At 44.9% G+C, this 20678-nt stretch overlaps 1 protein-coding gene across 5 annotated transcripts in view; it reads left to right on the top strand.

The window, feature by feature from the left end:
* Positions 1-20678, top strand: part of ddr1 (discoidin domain receptor tyrosine kinase 1) — a 96215-nt gene that overhangs the window by 50296 nt on the left and 25241 nt on the right. For all 5 annotated transcript variants that reach the window (XM_083760659.1, XM_083760657.1, XM_083760658.1 and 2 more), the window contains exons 4-8: positions 1998-2073; positions 2553-2705; positions 4140-4287; positions 7481-7583; positions 13182-13368. In XM_083760659.1, coding sequence (XP_083616785.1) covers positions 1998-2073; positions 2553-2705; positions 4140-4287; positions 7481-7583; positions 13182-13368 — 667 coding nt within the window. The remainder of the gene's footprint in view (positions 1-1997; positions 2074-2552; positions 2706-4139; positions 4288-7480; positions 7584-13181; positions 13369-20678) is intronic.

Here is a 20678-nt window from a genome sequence, read left to right as displayed (position 1 = left end):
GAGAGTTGAACTTGTGACATCATGACAGGCAGCGTGTGTTTGAATCTGATTAGGCAGCATGTTCAAGGCAGTATGGAATACCCAAGCATCTCTTTTTTGAGGGGCGCCCTCCTATATACAGGTTTAATGTTTGTTTTTAGTTCAATGTTTGTTTTAAAAACGCCAGTTGACAATGAAGGGACAATTTACGTCATCTTGTCCCTAACACAAATATTTTTTAACTGTTCACTTGGTGCTGGTCACTTTTTTATTGAACATCCTATGTGTAATCAAAATGAAATGTATATGCCAATAGAGGGTATGCGCGTGACATCATCATCAAACCAGGAAGTTATGCGGGAACGTTTACTGAGTGCCAAAAATCTACTTTCTGGCCATACATCCAAACAGAAAAGTCCTATCTGATTGCATTAAACCTTTATTTGCCTTGCTCATCAATAAATTATATGAATCTTTTTTCATTTGTCTATTACAAATACTAAAGCTATGTCGAGGGCAGGCTATCATATTAAGTGCAGATGATACTCGGCATGATGATTTAATAAACGCACTAACTGTACAGTACACAACCAAACTGACAGAGCCGCCAGGGTGACCCTGCCAGGAAATCGTTTTATAGAATAAGTGTGCTCAAACATTAGCACTTAAGACCCCCCTCCCTCCTCCTCTCCCGTGCTGTTTTTTGAGCCCCACGTGCGCCTTCCTGGCTTAGCATCTAATCCCACTGGTACCATTTTTCCGGCGCTCTGTCTCCCCTTTCAGCTTTTACTGCTAATCTGTCTCAATAAAGGACAAATTACAAAAAAGGGGGGAAGTGTATCTTCGGTTAACCGTCAATCTGACCGTTGATGTTGTCTCGCGGGTTCTTCTGGCTACAGTGATCTCTCCGATTATGTCAGTGACATTCAGACTTAAGCCAGATGAAAGTCACGCCAGTACGTGTGACCAATTTGTTCTGGTGCTGTTAAGTTTGGACAGCAGTGATGAGGTCTGTGTGTGGAGTGGTTGTGGTGTGTGGCGCACGTCCCGGGCAGACTGCCTTGACGATTGATCCGACAGCAAGTGGCACTCTTCTCTGTGGTGTGTTTATGTGGCCGGTTTGTGGTGTGAGTTTGGACAGAGTTCTTTTTACTGAGACTGGATTGAGTGCGGTCACAGTGAGATAGATGTCTGTGTGTGTGAGTGTGAGTGTGTGTGAGAATCGTAATTGCGACCGCAAGTCGCAGTTACTATGAAATCATGCATTTCCCGTCAGTCAGTTGTTTGGTTGGTTGGTCACCCCAGGACATCACGTGACATCATCAGGGATGGAGGTCCCTGATGTATGGAAATCCCTGCTGTCATCAGTATTAAGCCCATATATGGAAATCCCTGATGTCATCAGTATTGGCCAGCGACTCTACATCTGACCTCAAACCCTTAGATGTCCATATATGGAGCTGACCTGTTCTGACATTCCATAATTATGTTGATCCTTCCTCTCCGATGTCTCCCTTTTGACTGATACCTGTCCATTTAAACTAGACGGGCCTGCCCCAAAGTTATTGGTGCAGTCGCGCCCTACCTGGGCCCTCATCAAACCCTGGTACACTCAAGACATCACCCTTTAGGGCGAGGTCGCTTCTCACCCTCAGGCGTCTTACTGGTTTTTAAGTTTACTGTACATCCATAGTGCCTGTGTGTGTGTGGTCTTTTACTGGTGTGTGAGTGTGTGGTCATGGCAAGGTTGAGGAACTGTGATTGTCGAGAAAGATTGATCTTCATTGTGCAGCAGTTGAAGTGAGGTTACTAGTGTAGCATGCCGAGTAACCAACCTCAAACCTCTGTGATTTCTCTATTCTGTCTGTCATACAATTGGCTCTCTCTTTCTTTCACTCTTTTGCTATATTTCTTCTACCTCCCTCTTTCTCATCTTCTCTCTGCACTCTACCCCGTATTCGCTCTTCTTTGTCTGCATTAAACTTTTCGGTGTCATTTTGTCTCTCTCTCTCTCTCAGGTTGAGTACAGGAGAGGGTGACGGGGCGTGGTGTCCGGCAGCGTCGGTCTATCCAGGCGCGTCAGAGTATCTTCAGGTATACTAGTGTTTAACACAAAGACAGCAACAGTTATTCTAAATCAGTCCAAATTGAATTCCAATGTTATTCTGAACACATTGAGTGACAAAAGTGGTGGTGCTTGGGTGCCCGGGTGTTTTCAGGCTATTCTTTTCATGTCAAGGACCCCTAAATTGACATTTATTAGCCTGCGGACCCCCATTTGAAAAGATGTGCCAGGGATGTCCCATAAGAGAAGATTTTAATTTCAAGCAGCCCCAGTTAGTCCACGGACCCCCATTTAATGCTATTTTCTCTCTCTGCGACCCCAATTTATATTGTCAAAACAATGTTAATTTAACTCTGAGAGTGTACAAATGGAACTATCATTTACGTGGGGGACCCCCTGGAACTCCCTCAAGGACCCCTGGGGGTCCCCGGACCCCACTTTGGGAACCGTGGCTTTAATGATTGTAATGTTTCCACTGTGTGTGTGTGTGTGTGTGTGTTCCTGCTAGGTGGATTTGCACACGCTCCACTTCCTGTCCCTGGTGGGCACCCAGGGCCGCCACGCGGACGGACACGGGCGCGAGTTTGCCCGCAGCTACCGCCTCCGTTACTCCAGAGACGGCACCAAATGGATCACCTGGAAGGACCGCTGGTCACAGGAGGTGGGACCGAAAGACATTTCTTCATGTTCATGTTTTCCCTCAGTTTAGCTGTTTTTAGACTTACAGTACATGCATTATTCAAATGAGATTACACTGGCAATCAGAGCCTTGATTATCAGGACTGCAGGGGACCAATCATGGGAATTGGTTTTGTGGGGTTTCAGAAATATACCCGAGTAGCTCGGTTACATGTCATAGAGAGCCCTATGATGTTAGTTAGACATGACATTACACGATGTAATAGACGAGATAAACAGACCATCCTTTGAAAATTGATTTATTCCAAGGAATTGGTGTTAAGCGGGATAGGAGATGAGATAAAATGTGTGATCTTTGATCTATATAATGGAACTCATCATTTATCTAATCCCATCTCATCTTTGCTTTAATTAAAAAAAAGTTCTGTCAACTCAAGTTAATTCAAGCTAAGATGCACACGCACGCACACACACACGCACACACACACACACACACACACTCGCACGCTCTCCGATTCTTGTATGTGACTTGCATTTTACCCACTCACTGCTCCAGGTGGAACATTATTGGATCATTTCTGAAATATATTGGATTCAAAAGATAAATTATAAGATAAAATCAGTGATCTATATTATGGAAATCATTATCTAATCCCATCTCATCTTTGCTTTAATTACCTATGAGACTGCACAGGAGAGAAAAGTTCTGTCAACTCAACTTTTCTGAAGTTAATTCAACCTAAGACAGACACACACACACACACACACACACACACACACACACACACACACACACACACACACACACACACACACACACACACACACACACACACACACACACACACACACACACGCACGCACGCACGCATTCTTCCCACTCACTGCTCCAGGTGGAGCATTATTGGATCATTTCTGAAATATATTGGATTCAAAAGATAAACACACGAATGGCTTAGATTCTAGAGAGTCCAAACATCCATGGATGAAAATTGCATTCCCCGCATTGCTATCATGTCAGCCCCCCCCCCCCCTCCGTAATATCACATGCCTGTATGTGCGTGCACCCTCTCACACATTTCACTGTGAATTTATTTTAAACCATAGCCTTAAACGGAAGTAGCTATCAATGTTCTGCCCATAAGCAGCTGTTTATACTTTATTTAAAAAAATTATACTGCAGCACTTAAGCCATTCAGGACGGTAACCCCTTTCTGTGTTTTAAGCATTATGTTATATTATACTTTAGCTATTGGAAAAAAAATAGCAGATCTAGGTGCCGCGCTATGAGCTTGTAGATCTGCTATTTTTTTTAAATCGTGACAAATGAGGTTCCCGCCCCGGAATGGATTAATAACGGCTTTTGGTAACATCCCAAGTGTTGGTGGCAGCACAGTATAGAACACATGCTTGTCAGAGTGCAGATATACATACTAATACCATCTCTGTCACCCAGGTGGTCTCTGGTAACGAGAACACGTATGACGTGGTGCTGAAGGACCTGGGCCCTCCCATCGTGGCGCGCATGGTGCGGTTCTACCCTCTGGCCGACCGCGTCATGAGTGTGTGTCTCCGCGTGGAGCTCTATGGCTGCGTCTGGAATGGTAAGTGTGTGTGTGTGTGTGTGTGTGTGTGTGTGTGTGTGTGTGTGTGTGTGTGTGTGTGTGTGTGTGTGTGTGTGTGCGTGTGCATGTGCGATTAAATGGTTCAATTCATACACACACCACAGGCGGTGGTGTGTGTATGAATATGTAGTACCGTTATATTATGTGTGTGTGCATGAGAGAGAGAGAGAGATGCAAATTAAAAAATGTTTGTGTTGTGGAGATTAATCAGGGGATCATAGCGTGACAAATCACATCTCAATTCTCAACACTCTGCTAGGGCAGGCCACTGAGTTCACTCAGCTCAGCTCAGAGTGTGTGTGTGTGTGTGTGTGTGTGTGTGTGTGTGTGTGTGTGTGTGTGTGTGTGTGTGTGTGTGTGTGTGTGTGTGTGTGTGTGTGTGTGTGTGTGTGTGTGTGTGTGTGTGTGTGTGTGTGTGTGTGTGTGTGTGTGTGTGTGTGTGTGTGTGTGCTCGTGCGATAAAGACAAGGAGACTGGCTCTGTCTCTCATTATTTATGCATGTCCTTAGTTTATGGGAATGGCTGTCTTTTATTTAAAAATGTATGTATGTCTTACTATATTCACAATTTCTGAAAGTTTTTGAAACTTTTCACCTATACATGCCCAAAATAGGGATAAATTATTTTCTATAATGGATTAAATCTAATGGATGTTTCTGTACTGCATTCGTGTGTGTGTGTGTGTGTGTGTGTGTGTGTGTGTGTGTGTGTGTGCCTGTCTGTCTGTGTAACATCAGAGCCTTGACATGGTTTCTCAGAAAGAAAGCCTGGGGAGGTTTTTTTTAAAGATATTCTTTTGTGGGTTTTGCCTTTTTATTTATTTATTTTTATAGAGGGATAGGGTGACAGTAGGCTGACAGGAAATGGGGAGCGAGATGGGGGTGGGGGGGGTTTGACATGCAGTAAAGGCCGTTGGGATCGGGAGTCGAACCCGCGGCACACTGCCAGACTGGATTACCAGCCAAGGTGCCCAGACGGCTACGCCAGCCGGCCGCACGCCAGCCTGGGGGAGTTTAGAAGCGATATAAGTGGATAGAATGGCACGGGGCCTTGGCAGAACTGACTCGGGTCCTCACCACTCAATCACAGTTTAGCCTTGGCCGATTCAGACCTGCTTGCTCTTACTGTTTCTGTCCATTATTTTCAATGTGAGTACCACCCCCCCCCCGACATTGCATATGTCTCACCCATTACCTTACAACAGCAGTGACAACACAGAAAACTGTGCTAAACTTTGGTTCTAGAACTTGTTCCGTTCTTTATTTTTTTTTATGTTCTCCGTCTATCGAAATTCACCCTCAATGACTTATATCACATCTGCATCTTCCAACCTGAACAGTGACACACCCACTTTGGTTCCCACTTTTAGTTCCGAACCAACTTTTAGGGATCTGAGCCAATTCAATTGGTTCAAAATTAGACGGGGTGGAAAAAACAATCGAAGCGGGTTCAACCCCTGTGGATACGGGGCCTGTGTGTGGGGCCGGAATTTTTTTTCTTTCATTTTTGCACATTATGAGGTCTCAACCCGACGGCAAAGATTTATGACCTGCCTTATACCTCCTACAAACCCCGTCGTCCTCCCATAGGCCACCGCGAGCCGCCTGTAAATCACAACCATCGCTGATGCTGTGTCTCTCTGCAGGGGGGGGGGGGGGGGGTGGGGTGGGGTCCATCTTCTCGGAACACTGCCTCATCATGTGGGTTTGTAAGGCGACGCGGTTTTCGTAGGACTGTGTAACATGTAGAATATGCAGACACCGTGGAATGCCATGCGGCGTTTGCGTCGTATTGTATCAAATATGAAGGCTGACACCGTCTCATGTGGTGTTTATCATTGTGCAATCTGACGAATCCCATCGTCAAATATTCGGGAAAACAGCGGCCCCCAACAGTCTGTCTTGAGAGACTAATCATTGTGCAATACAGAGTGGGGAATGAGTCCCCAACTCCCATAACCACCCCCTTCACCCCCCCTACATACACACAAACACACACACACACACAATCTGTGTGTGTGTGTGCACTGTTGCATACATGGACAGTACTCTCACTCACACACACACACACACACTAAATCCTACACCCAGCCGTGTTTATTGTATGTAGCAGAGCAGCGGAGCGCACCGAGTGTCGCTGACGCAGTCTCAGAGCCGAGGGAGAGGGCTGATTAGCGCTACGGCGGAGCACAGCGGTCTCAGTTTCACCCAGTAATGGTGGCTGGAGCACCACAGGGCCTGAGCCCAGGGCCCCTCTGTTTGTTTTACTACGTTACTGTAAAACCCAGCTGCGGCCTCTCACACACTGTGAACAGTAATTGTGGTCGTTGGGTGCAGCTTACAGTACGAGCCGTAATCGTATAATAATAAATGAGAAGTGAAAAGGAATTGAAATGTTTCACTTGCACCCTGAGGGGGTTTCGCTCTTGAATGTTATTCCTTGGACTATATATGTAGACGGCTACAGGTTTGTTATGCTTGAAGCAATCAGGTGGAAAATAAACGGTTATAATCTGTCTCTTTCTCACTGTCTTGGTATGTCCTCCCCCCCCCTATCTGTTCCTGCTTATTTCTGTCTGTCTCTGTCTCTCTCTCTCTGTCTCTATCTCTCTCTCTGTCTCTCTCTCTGTCTCTATCTCTCTCTCTCTGTCGCTCTCTCTCTATCTCTCTCTATCTCTCTCTCTCTCTGTCTCTCTCTCTCTCTCTCTGTCTCTATCTCTCTCTCTGTCTCTCTGTCTCTGTCTCTATCTCTCTGTCTCTGTCTCTGTCTCTGTCTCTCTCTGTCTCTGTCTCTGTCTCTGTCTCTGTCTCTGTCTCTGTCTCTGTCTCTGTCTCTGTCTCTGTCTCTGTCTCTGTCTCTGTCTCTGTCTCTGTCTCTGTCTGTCTCTGTCTCTGTCTCTGTCTCTGTCTCTGTCTCTGTCTCTCTCTCTCTCTCTCTCTCTCTCTCTCTCTCTCTCTCTCTCTCTCTCTCTCTCTCTCTCTCTCTGTGTCTGTCTGTCTCTCTCTCTCTCTGTCTCTGTCTGTCTGCCTCTCTGTCTCTGTCTCTCTCTATCTGTCTCTCTGTCTCTCTCTCTGTCTCTGTTTCTGTCTCTGTCTGTCTGCTTCTCTGTCTCTGTCTCTCTCTCTCTGTCTCTCTCTCTCTCTGTCTATCTGTCTCTGTCTCTCTCTCTCAGATGGGTTAAAGGCCTACGCAGCTCCAGTAGGTCATGTGATGCACCTGTCCGGCATGCCGGTCTACCTGAACGACTCTACGTATGATGGGAGCACGGAGCAAGGGTAAGATACGTGGACTGTACATGATCAAACAACTTCATGGACTTCTGTGTGTGTGTGTGCGTCTGTGCCTGTGCGTGCGTGTGTGTTCGTATTCACACCTGGCCCTGGGAGCTGCCCAGGACAACCACAGGCTCAAGGGCACTTCAACATTAGAATTACTTAATTTCCCCAGGCAAATTTCTCCTGCCTCATAATATAATAAATGCAATCAGAAAGGATCCATGGGCTGTCAAGGCCAGAAAGTCGTTTTTTTCCTGCATAATTTCCGGGTTTGATGATGATGTCACGCGCACACCCTCTATTCGGAATTCGGATGCTGTCGTTCAGGTGGTTAAGTTCAACAATGTTTTGTCTTTTTTAGCTGTTAAAAAGTGTGTAATTTTGCAATCGTCCACGTTAAGTAAATTATGGATCTCTGTATGTCTAACAGGGCCCCAATGCGATAAAAACAACAGGCGGTGTCCGTTTTAAGTCATCCTCGTTTTCCCTATAGTCACATCATCCGTGTCTCGTTCCACGGTCTCCTCTTACAGGATGTCCCCCACGCATGCACACACACACACACACACACACACCGGCTGTTTAAGGGTCAGAGATAATTCACAAGTTCCCTGTTTATTTAAGAAGAAGTGGCTCCTCGCATTCGTCTCACACGCTCTGGTCGTTGTATGAGGAGTGAATATTTCATATTGCTAAGTATGTACATTATGTCCGAGGGACGTCCCGTTACCGTGTCCCACCGTCAGCCACTGACCCGGTCAGTGACGGTGTCCTTGTGTTTTCATGGAAATCTATGGAAATTAGGCATGTAGCGATATATCGTATATCGATATATATCGACATTAATCCCGACGATATGAATCGATTCATTGAAATAAAAGAATCTAACCTCATGTCGTGATACGAATCGTATCGTGAGTCGTTACATGCCTAATGGAAATGTCTTGGTTTTTTGCATATCGCAAAACACTGCTTGTTGGCAATCATTTATGCGTGACGGAGCACTCCCTCTCCACAAGTGGCCGGGAAAACATCTTGTGTTGAGATGATTGAAATTCTGCCCGAATCACAGTCACAGTGCTGTTCCTCTTATGAATACATCTGTTACTGCTGAAGCAGGACGCCTCCCGTAGCCAACGAACATTATCCCCCTCCAAGTTTGTTTCAGTGTCCCAACACAATGAAACAGGAATTTCTATCATTCGTCAAGGGAGTTATGCTTGGTTTCCTGGCCATATTGTCCAGGGAGGGGGATAAAGGCAGGTTGGAGAGGTTTGTGTATGTGGGGCGGGGCGGGGGGCATACTCACATGGGTCTGCTTAATGGGCCTGAAATGTTTTGTTAGCCGGTGAGCTAACGCTTTTAGACGCAACCCAGATGTATGTCTTTGTGTGCGTGCATGTGTGTGTGTGCGCACACGTGTGTGTGTGTGTGTGTATTGTGTACTCTGGGGGGGCCCCTTTTGGAGTCCCTGTTTTGTTACTTTATCTGTAAAATATGTAAGTATTTGTCTAGGGAGAGACAAATACATGTGGAATCTGAAAAAAGAAAGAGAGAGAAAGGAGGACATTTATTGTATGTTCCTGCACTGTGTGTGTGTGTGTGTGTGTGTGTGTGTGTGAGTGTGTGTGTGTGTGTGTGTGTGTGTGTGTGTGTGTGTGTGTGGTAAATGGTAAAATTTATATAGCGCCTTTATCCAAGGCGCTTTACAGAGATTGTGCATTACATTCACCCATTCACACACACATTCATACACCGATGGCAGCGGAAACCATGCAAGGCACCAACTAGCACATCGGGAGCAATTAGGGGTTCAGTGTCTTGCCCAAGGACACTTCGACAGTAACTCTGGGGGAGCCCGGGTTCGAGCCCGGGTTCGAACTGGCAACCTTACGGTTACCATCCAGGCACTCTACCCCTGAGCCACCGCCGTCGCCGACCTGTGTGTGTGTGTGTGTGTGTGTGTGTGTGTGTGTGTGTGTGTGTGTGTGTGTGTGTGTGTGTGTGTGTGTGTGTGTGTGTGTGTGTGTGTGTGTGTGTGTGTGTGTGTGTGTGTGTGTGTGTGTGTGTGTGTGTGTGTGTGTGTGTGTGTGTGTGTGTTTGTTTGCTTAGTTTGCTGTCCTAGTATGTTGATGCATGTGCTCCAGTGTGTCCTAGTATGTTGATGCATGTGCTCCAGTGAATGTCATAGTCAACAAACTGTGTGTACAGAAGCTTACATTGTTTGTATGTTCTTGCATACTCAGCTCATAGACAATGACATGTTATAGAAACAGCATCGCAGTGAGGGATGGAATTGTTTACTGTGCTCATGGGCACAGCGGTGTTACAGTAAAGTCACAATCAAGCACTGCCGGCACCACCAGAGTACCCATAATAGCAATAAAGAATGGCCTCAGCCCTCAAGGGTATAGTGGCTTTTATGCAACGCTACGATATATCTGAAGAGGTTTTCTTCAAAGGGGCATACTTGCACAAAAAAAAAAAAGGTAAAAACTGCAGTTGCTCCCACCCAGGCTGCTGCAGAAGTTAGCTAACTAGTAGTGGCCAATGACTATAGCTACTTCCTAGCTAGAGGTATACACACTCCTCAGTTTTCATTTAATTCTGATATTGTGAATTGTAACTATTGGGCATGTAATATAAGGATTTTCTGATTATTATTTTTTTAAATATAAACTGTGAAACCTGCGCCGGTGAAAAACATGGCAGCCTTCTATTATGCTCCACTGATTAAACACTTTAAACCTGGCATTCCTATTTTGGGCATGTGAAAGTGTCCAAACATTTTCAAGTATTTTAGCTATTTTACACCCCTGTGCCCCTTCTTATCTGGCACGGCTCAGTTTTGAGTGTTTGTGTAATCACAAACATTGAAGACAAAAGTGAGGACGCAAATTGTGTTTAGCCGGAATGAGATGATCTAGGATGATAAGAGCGCCCCTCACTTCACACGGTGGGATGTTTGTTCTTTTGTCCGACGCTGCAGTATGATCACATGTAGCACATTAATTTACGGAAAAGAAAGAGTTCAGAGCTTTCTTTTCTTTTTTCTTTTTTTTTTTAATGATTTGTACTTTATTTATTTTCTTCCATATGTATAAAACATTGACAAGAGACAACCAAAGAAATACACAAAACAATACAATACAACAATACAATACTACAGATGCACAAAAAACAAAACATAAACACATAACAAAATAAAACAAAACAAAACAATACAATACTACAGATGCACAGAAATATCCCGCAGTCCACCTCAGCCCCAATTCCAGACATTTCTTCAATATATTTTTCCAACGTTGCAGCCCGTTCAGAGCTCACTCAGAGCTAGAAACTATTCAGAGTCCTGATACATGCATATGGTAAAAGCCCCATTTTGAGTCATAGTCGTCCAGTCTATTGAGCAGCCTGTATGACAGTCGCTCGTATGCGGCCAATAGTCCCATGGAGGCGTCCCAAAGGGACGGTGCAGGTGCAGATGGGGCCTTCCAGTCCTTGACCAACAGCCTCCTACCTGACATGATGGCCGTTTGTATCCATTCAGCTAAAGGAGGAGCAACGTGCCTCAATGTGGCAGGATCCCCCAGAATGAACAGACTGGGTGAAAAAGGAATGTGTAGGCCCGCTATTCTCTCCAGTCTTTCATGTATAGCAGTCCAATATTCTTGAATTTTGGAACAGCCCCAAAGCATGTGTACAAGTGTACCGTCTCTATCCTGACACCTCCAGCATTCAGGACCATCAGTCAAGCCGACCCTAAACAGTCTCGATGGTGTCCAATATAATCTATTTATAATTTTGAATTGAATCAACCTTGTACGTAGTTCTCTTGACATTTTCCTTCCATTCCTAAGAATTCTAGCCCAGTCACCATCTGATATTGTAATCCCTAAATCCCTTTCCCATGGCAACTTGGGTGTGTATTTACACTGGTCAGATGCATCTAGCAACATGGCATAGTATGTAGAAGTATGTAGATGTCCCAATCCGAATATTTTAAAAATACTCTCCACTGTGTCAATTTTAGGGGGGGGTGATGTGAGAGAACCAAAGGTTTTCTCCAATAGGTGTCTCAGTTGTAAGTACTGCCAGAAGTGATTATGTGGTAGGCCAAATTCTGTTTTTAATTCTTCAAATGATTTCAAATTGTTTTCTTGGTATAGGTCTCCCAAAATCTTTACACCCCGTCGATACCATGGGTCCCAGAGGAAGGGCTTTTTACCTATACAAAGTTTGGGATTTTGCCAGATGCCAGCTGACCAATGGAGATGGGGATTGAACTTAAACATACGAGCTATTTTCCCCCAGACCCAGTGAATGTGAGACATAATCGGGTGTGATTTGCTAATTGAGTCCAGTTTAGTTGTGAGACATTCAATAGGCGTCAGAGGAGCACAAAGTGCGCTCTCAAGACTAAACCACGGCGGGGCCCCTTTCCGGTGGAAGGGACCATTGTACCATAATTATGCCTCATGGTGAACGCATAGTGGTAGAGCAAGAGATTGGGTATACCCAGACCCCCTTTATCCACCGGCTTCTGCAGTTTTTTTAAGCTCATTCTTGGACGTTTGTTGTTCCATAAGAACTTATTACAAATTTGGTCAAATTGTTTGAAATAATGTAATGGAATCTTAACTGGGAGGGCCTGTAGCAGATAGTTGAGTCTCGGAGCACAGTTCATCTTAATAATGTTTGCCTTACCCCACATAGAAAGAAACAAAGGAGACCATCGTTCTACATCAGTCCGTATTTTATCCAGGAGCGGTTCAAAGTTCGTTTTTACTAACTCGTCCAATTTAGAAGGGAAGACTATGCCTAAATACTTTATGCCCTTTTTAGGCCAGTCAAATGAGCCCGCCTGAAACAATGATTTAGGACAGTATGAAGTGGTAGGGCCTCATATTTTGACCAATTTATCTTATAGCCTGATATGGATGAGAACCTATCAATAGTTTTAAAGCGCAAATAACATGCATTTTAAAACTGCTTTTAATATTTAATAATCATAGAATAGAATTGAGTCTCCACCTGGTTGATCTTTCAGGTTTGCGAATCGATGTTATGTTCAAGTAAATTGGACTGTGGTCAGAGATGATTCTGTTGCCAATATCCGTTGAGAGTACAGATGATACTAATGATTGTGATACTAATAAGTAATCAATTCTGCTAAATGAGCCATGACGGGGGCTATAATAAGTGTAGTCTCTTGCTGTTGGGTTCTGTATGTGCCAAATATCTATCAGGCCCATCTCCTTCGTCATGTCCTTTAATGCAACCTGTGCCCTGGATGAACGGACCAACGCAGAACTACGATCTAGAACACTATCCATAACTTCATTAATATCCGAACCCAGCAAGATGGGATACTCCCCCATTTCACCTAACATCCTCTCAAGGACACCAAAGAATGAGGGGTCCTCGACATTTGGAGCATAGACATTTGCTAGAATTACATTATTACCCTGAATCTGACAAAGCATCAACAAAATTCTCCCCTCCTGAGTTCAGAGCTTTCTGCCCAGCAGCAACGACATACTGTACTGTGTGTCTGATGTGTTCTATTCACCCATATTCATCTATAATTATGTTCAGGACGCAGTTTGGAGGCCTGGGACAGCTGTGTGACGGGGTCCTGGGAGGAGATGACTTCACGCAGACCACGGAGCTGAGGGTCTGGCCCGGGTACGACTACCTGGGCTGGAGCCGGGAAGCCCTCGGGCAAGGCAGCGTGGACATCGAGTTCCACTTTGAAAGGACACGTGTCTTTCACACCATGCAGGTAAAGCGAGAGAGTGAGAGGGGTGTACGTGTGCGTGCGCGTGTGCGTGAGAGAGAGATATCTTTGCCCCAAAAGATCAATATGTTTTTGTGTCTCCATTATCAGTATATTGGCCAGAAACAAAACAGAAATTGATGCCTTTCACTGAAGTAGTGCCAACGGACCTTGCAATGACCTGACAAAGTTGACATGGCTGACAAAGTTGGGCTTGTTCAGCGGTCTCTCTTAACAATAGCTGTGATATCTTCTCCTCCATCCGTCTCCATGTGGTGAGGCCAACGGCCATTCTGTCTGGAATCTCTCTCGTCGTTCCCCAAAACCATTTAATTGTTTTTTTTCATTTGCCGTTGTTTTTCCCCGGGGGACTCTGCATCTGGTGCTCTCCAGGGCTGCTCGGCATGCCACTAAGTTGCATCACAGCCTGTTTGTGCATCCGTGTGGTTTCTGGGGTTAGCATGTGAAGCAACACAGATAGATTATTAACGCGAGAAAACACAGTTTGAATCACGCCCGGGTCGTCTCATCAGAGACGACCGTGGAATGTTGGTTTAGGGCGTGGGAGGAGACAGCCCGCACCGTTTACATACAGTACATACCCCTTATTCTGCAGTGAATTAATTCAGTCACATTTCATTTTCAAGTGATGCGTAATATCTGACAGGCCTCAAGTGTCTTTATTGAGGTTTTGAATGGGTTCCACCTTCCAACGTCCCCAAAACATGCTCCTAGATATCCCAGCAGTCATTTTTTTCATTTTTTCACCAAATTATAATCGTGCAATGCTGCAGCCAAGCCATCGGATGCCTTCTGCCAGCTTTATTGTCTCCACCAGGCCGAAGGCATGTGGGGAGAGTATGTTTTGCACTCCGTCCGTCCGCGTGTGTGTGTGTGTGTCCGTGTGTGTGTGTGTCCGTGAACAGCTAATCTCGGCCACCGTTAACCTGGTCGATGCCATATTTTGCACACACACTCCCTGGATCCCAACCATGAACCTCTGCCCCAAACTTTCCACAACGGCCTGTTATAGCGCCACCAGGAGGCCGCTTTGTGCAAAACAAGTTTTTCGATGCCATATTTTGCACACACACTCCCTGGATGCCAACCATGAACCTCTGCCCCAAACTTTCCAGAACGGCCTGTTATAGCGCCACCAGGAGGCCGCTTTGTGCAAAACAAGTTTTTGCACAGTACACCTACAGATTTTGTCCAAACATCACGCAAATTGGTACACAGTCTCTCTAGAGCCATTCAACGAAACGGGTCTTTCAGATTTATCAGACTCCATCCTGATTGGTTAAGATTGGCTTCCAAAGTTCACAGGAGTGCTCAGTTTCAAACAAAATGCTGCAAATCATCAACACATCGCGTGATTTCCGTGAAATTGTGCACCCACATTCCCACTAGGCCGAGGACGAAATGCCACATGAACAATTTCAACTCAGCCTCAAGGTGGCGCTATAACTGGCCGAAAAGTGTTTTTACCTCTAACTGCACGGATCTGTGGATAACCTGGTGGAGACCTGTGCCCGGAAGGGCACTTTTTCTAGTTTTCCTCTGTGTCTGTGCTGCTCATTGTCTTTATTTCATCCCCAGCATTTCACAGCTAGCACTTTTTTAGATTAGATTTATTGTCACTCTACATAGTATAAAAATACTTTGACAATGAAATTAATAGTGGCGTGTAGCCAGAGTGCAATACAGTAATGCAGTAATGGGAATAAATACACTTGTTGTTGAATATACAGAATGTACAGTATGTACAGTAGTATATAATAAATAAGAAAAATAAATAGAAAAATAAGCAATGAAGTATAAATTATTGAGAGATTATGAGAGGAACAAAATGCATGAAGATATATATATACACACCCACCCACACAAGCCATAAGCCATAACATAAAAGTTCACCAGAATCCGGGGATCAAGGTGAGCCTTCCTCAGTCTCCTTAGGAAGTATAGACGCTGCTGCGCCTTCTTGAACAGGGTGGAGCAGTTGAGAGCCCATGAGAGGTCCTCAGAGAGGTGAACACCCAGGAACTTGACACCCGCTCCACCACCGCCCCGTTGATGTGGATCGGAGTGTGGTCACAGCGGTTAGTTCTCCTATAGTCCACAATTAGCTCCTTGGTCTTCGTGGTGTTGAGAGCCAGATTATTGCCGCCAGATGCTGGACCTCCTCTCTGTAGGCCGACTCGTTGTTGTTCCTAATCAGGCCTACCACCGCGGTGTCATCCGCAAACTTGATAACGGTGTTGGAGCCATGCACCGGAACGCAGTCAAAGATGAAGAGGGAGCAGAGGAGAGGGCTAAGCACACAGCCCTGTGGTACGCCGGTGTTCAGTGTCAGGATGGAGTCATTCAAGCATGTCGCTGTGGGATGCTTTGGTACTGGCACGATGGTAGACAGGAATGACTGCCTGAGACAGAGAGAGAGAGGTTGAATATATCACAGAAAACTCCTGCCAGCTGCTCAGTGCATCATGCCCTCAACCTCAATACACGACCATGAGGAATGCCGTCAGGGCCCGCAGCCTTCCGTGCATTCACCCTACTCAGTGTGGTCGTGTACACCTCACTGGTAGAGAGTGTGAGCCTGGTGTTTCATTTTTTTGGCATGTCACTTAGAGGCGAACATTTAAAAATAAATAGCATATCTACTGGCTATTTCCGCCGCGCGACAAATCGCTTGACCAACTATGAAATATTGTCAGAGAACCAGGGTTACGAAAGTAACGCACTCTAAGTAAGGGCTGAAGTGGTTACAATGGTTCCAGATAACCTTCCTCTGCCTCTGTGTTATTTCCCAAACTTGATCCTGTTTTTCCTGCCTTTTCCCCCTAACGCTTTTCTCACACTAATCTTGGCTGACATGTGCCCTCATGCTGGTCCTGGCAGAACGGATACGTCACTTGCACGTGCGTGTGCGTGCACACTGCACACACACACACACACACACACACACACACACACACACACACACACACACACACACACACACACATAAACACACACACACACACACACACACACACACACACACACACACACACACACACACACACACACACACACACACACACACACGTACGATCAAGAAAATGCAGGGCAAGGAACCTGAACCTCACTCTGGCTCTTGGCTCTGCAGGTCTGGCTTCCCTTAACCTGCCTCTAATCTACTGTAGCTCCCAAGAAGAAACCTGACCTTTGAGCTCTTGTCTCTCAAAAGACTTGACTTTAATATAGTGCGTGCGTAAGCATAGATTGCCACACGGGACTCATTTTAATTGCCTTCGGGAATAATTGTAATTAGTTATGATTGGTTGGAAAGCTTTTGGAATAGCTAGAATAGCTTGCACCGTAATAACTGCTATTGCTTGATAATTGTAGTCACTCTACACTCCATTGGCTGTTGATATTGTTCCTTAACTTGCCTCTAATCTCTCTCCCAAGTGGGTCCTTTTAACCCCATGGCAGTGAAAGGCTTACACTTTTGTTCACAAGCACATGAATTGTGTTTGTGATTCTGAGCGTGCGCTTCTGGTGAGATTTATTTTACAAGGAGACACATTATTTCACCTGCCTACGATACTTGTACCTTGTTATTACAGGTGTTTGTACTGTAGACCTATTCAACATAAGGACCTCGTGTTAATTACCCTTGATGATAATAGTGATCGAATATGCGTTTGGTAAATGATGGTCCCATTAGTTTCTTGAGATGGCTCAAAGATAAAGTAGGGTATGTTTCTGTGGCTTCTACCGAAGGCCCGCCCTCGCTGCGGTTGCAGTCAATAGCAGTCGTTTTCCGGTCTCATTTCGGGACCAGAAGTTCAAAGATGACGGATTTCAATTCAAAATGGTCCCTTTGTGCGTTCATTGTACAGTCTATGCTTAAGACGGATTAGTAGGCAAGGCACAGAAAGGGAGAGTACTAGGGTACAGTACATGCAGTTCCCGGAACAACACTGCTGTATACTGTCGCTGTCCGGCAGAAAACGACATATTTTTGTGTGTCTTTTCTTCATAATTAATTCATAATAGCCAATCTACCAGATTGTAGATCAGCCTTAAGTATGTCTATGGGTTTTATACATTTTTAATCAATGAAAGTATTAACAAGAGTGACTAAATGGCTACATTAGAGCCATTGGAACACAGGTTCTTTTTTTAAACATCCTCAAAAGTTTTCTGTGCGAGTTTGTATTCTGGATACAAACTGCTAAATCTGCCTTTCCGGTCATTCCTTTGAGGTTGTTACACTTTGTTTGTTCAGTGCTGTTTGAAGTGTTCGTACACGGGAGACAAAAAGCGTGTAGGAAGTAAGTGCCGGAAAGTCACTGTGGAGGTCAGAGAGATTTGTGGTTAAATAAACTGAAGCTATAGGCAGTGCAATGTTCTGCCCTGTTCCAGCGCTGTGCAAGGTCACTGTGTACTCCCTGGAGGATTAGTGGGTTACCCAGGCTCTAGCAGACTTATTAAAGAACCCGCAACCTCTTACTGCCCTCTATGCGCACACTCACGCACGCACGCACGCACGTACACACGCACGCACACACACAGGCACACACACAGGCTTACTCTATCTCCTCTCGCCTGTATCTCCTGTCAGATAGAACTGGTTATATGTCAACTCCAACATCTGGCACTGCTGTTCTCTTGGTGTCTGTCTGTGTTTCAAATGTATGTAAGTGCATGTTTACAGTATACACATACATATTTTATGCTTGCACACATACATGTATACATGTATGATCGTGCATACTGTGTGCGTGCGTGTGTGCGTGATCTGTCTTAATGTGTGCATGCTAGTCCACATGTGGCTTGTGTTAGTGAGCTCGGTCCTGCAGCTATTGTCAGCTTAATGACAGCGGAGCCTTTACAGAACAGAACACAACACAACGGGCCCTCTCTGCTGTTTAAACCCCAGTGTTACAACTGGCTCGTACGCCGCAACCATAGACTGTAAAAAATATGGACAAAGCGTTCCCCGGGTCTAACATGAACGTAAAATGAAGCCTGTCAGTCCTTGTATTGTAAGTCGCCATCTTTCTAGATCCGTTTGGGCCCAGCTGGCCCATTGACAACGAGGGGGGACTTCCCCCCTTCTTCTTCGTTGGTTTTTATTTTGACTCGAGTGGGTGGGGAATCCCGATCATATACTGTAACGGTAGCCACGCCCCTCAGAACATACGCGTCTTTATGGTAATTCTTTTAATAAATGGGACCATAATTTTCCAAAAAGAATATTATGACATTAGAAATGAGACTTTAAACTAGTGACTGGAAGCAGAAAGTATTCATGACCATGTTTATTAAGGTAATACAGTCTAGGTGAAGTTGGGCCCAAATACATGGACTTCTATGGGGCTATGGGTTTTTTTGGGCCCAATGACAGCGCCACAACAGGCCATTATATGAACTTTCAGGAAATCCCGATTTCCATAGTGGCTTCACAAAACATCTGTCTGACTGCCCCCCTGGCCGCAACACAAGGAGGAACACAAGAGGGTACTTTGAATGACGGTGAATTAAAGTTTGTTAACAAAGTGGGGGGAAAAAAGAGTAGAATATAGACGGTGCTGCAAGTCGTAGAGAAGACGATGGCTGTGTATTCTCTCTCCAGAGACGCCCTCGATCAGAATCGGATTCAGAATCAACTTGTAAGAGGTGTGGATGATAAAACAGTTGGAAAAGATTGGGTGAAATAGTTTTTTGTGCAAGCTTTCACCATTTATACTCAATGTAAGGAAGTTAGAATAGGGAAAGAGACAGTAGAGCAGAAAGGAACACGGAACAAGTCAAATAAATGGAAGGCACAGTCTAATCAATGGATAGACGGGATTATGGAAGGCAGAAATGCTTCTTGTGCAGGAAGAAGACTTATCTACTTGCGCCAGGTTCCCGGAATGAAGTGTTCGGCACAGCCGTTTATCAGCGCACTTATAGGGAAGGAACAAACAAACACAGCACCCAATGAAGGAAACAACTTTCCATTATAAAGAAAGGGTATCGCAGCAAAAGTTAGAACACACACTCCTACTATACGACTACAAATCTTACCAGTGCAATACTAAAGAAAAGGCGGCGATCCGAGCACTCAAAAGGTAAAAGAAATGAGGAGAGGGTGGATAAAAATAAATGTACTTTATTTAGAAAAGTTAAAATAAGCCAACATGTCTTCATCAGGGCAAGTATGATACATACCCTCTCCTACATTTTTTTACCTTTCGAGTGCTCTGATCCTTGCAGCACCAGATCCTACTTTCCTTTATATATTTTTTGCATCTCCATCGAGCACCTGGTTGATTTTATTTTTGTCGCGTTACCAGTGCAATGTTACCTTACTCATCTCCCTCTATCACTCACATTCATGCCATTTATGTCAAATCGCATAGCTGTCCATATTTCATATTGTTTTTTCTTATAAACGAATGCTCTATTTTATTCCCTTATTGGTCTTATGACCATGTCGCACAAAAGTGAGCCTGTAGGTCCGCAATTTTTTGCTATTTTTGAAAGGTTTTTCAAAATGCTTAGCTAGGAATGACCTGCCCAAAAGATGGATGCCAGGTTGAAAGTGGTTATTGTTTTCTCTCTCTGTATTTTTGTAAATGTTTATCCATTTTTATTATTTTTTCCCCCCTTTGGCATTGGAACATACTGTAGGTTCTCTTGTCTATTCCCTGAAAAGTACAAGGTTTCCAGACGACATTGATGAACAATGCTCTGCAAACACACACACACTCACGCAAGCAAACATACTCACGCGCACACACACACACACACACACACACACACACACACACACACACACGCTCACTTATACCTGCAGCCCTAGAAAGGGAAGGAGCGAGCGCTATAGTTTAATTTGTTTCCTCTATATACCACCCACCACTATCATTATTATTCCGCCCACCCTTTTCCCGTCCACCTCCTGTCTCTTTCATTTATAGTTGTTCACCCTGCAGCAGAGTGAGCACACATGGCTGCTAATTCTACCAGTTCCACCTCCATCTCCGTAATAATTCACACCGTAACTCCTTCTGCCTCTCACGGCTCCCATTTTGACCATTTGCTTTGGTCACTACGTGCTCCATCTGGTTGCCCGCTCCTCCATCCGCTTACATTTACGCTATATCTCCCTGCAACACACACACACACACACACACACACACACACACACACACACACACACACACACACAGTATATCACTTTATTTATATCACTTTCTCATACTGTCCTCTTGCCACACTGATGTAGGCCTATAATAAATATTATGTGCAATTTCACTTGTGGAACAAACGCACTG

Source organism: Protomyctophum parallelum (genome assembly GCF_964188405.1).
Source record: "Protomyctophum parallelum genome assembly, chromosome: 3".
NCBI classification, from domain to species: Eukaryota; Metazoa; Chordata; class Actinopteri; order Myctophiformes; family Myctophidae; genus Protomyctophum; species Protomyctophum parallelum.
Note: the sequence above shows the minus strand (reverse complement) of the source record. Positions and strands in the feature narration are given on the sequence as shown.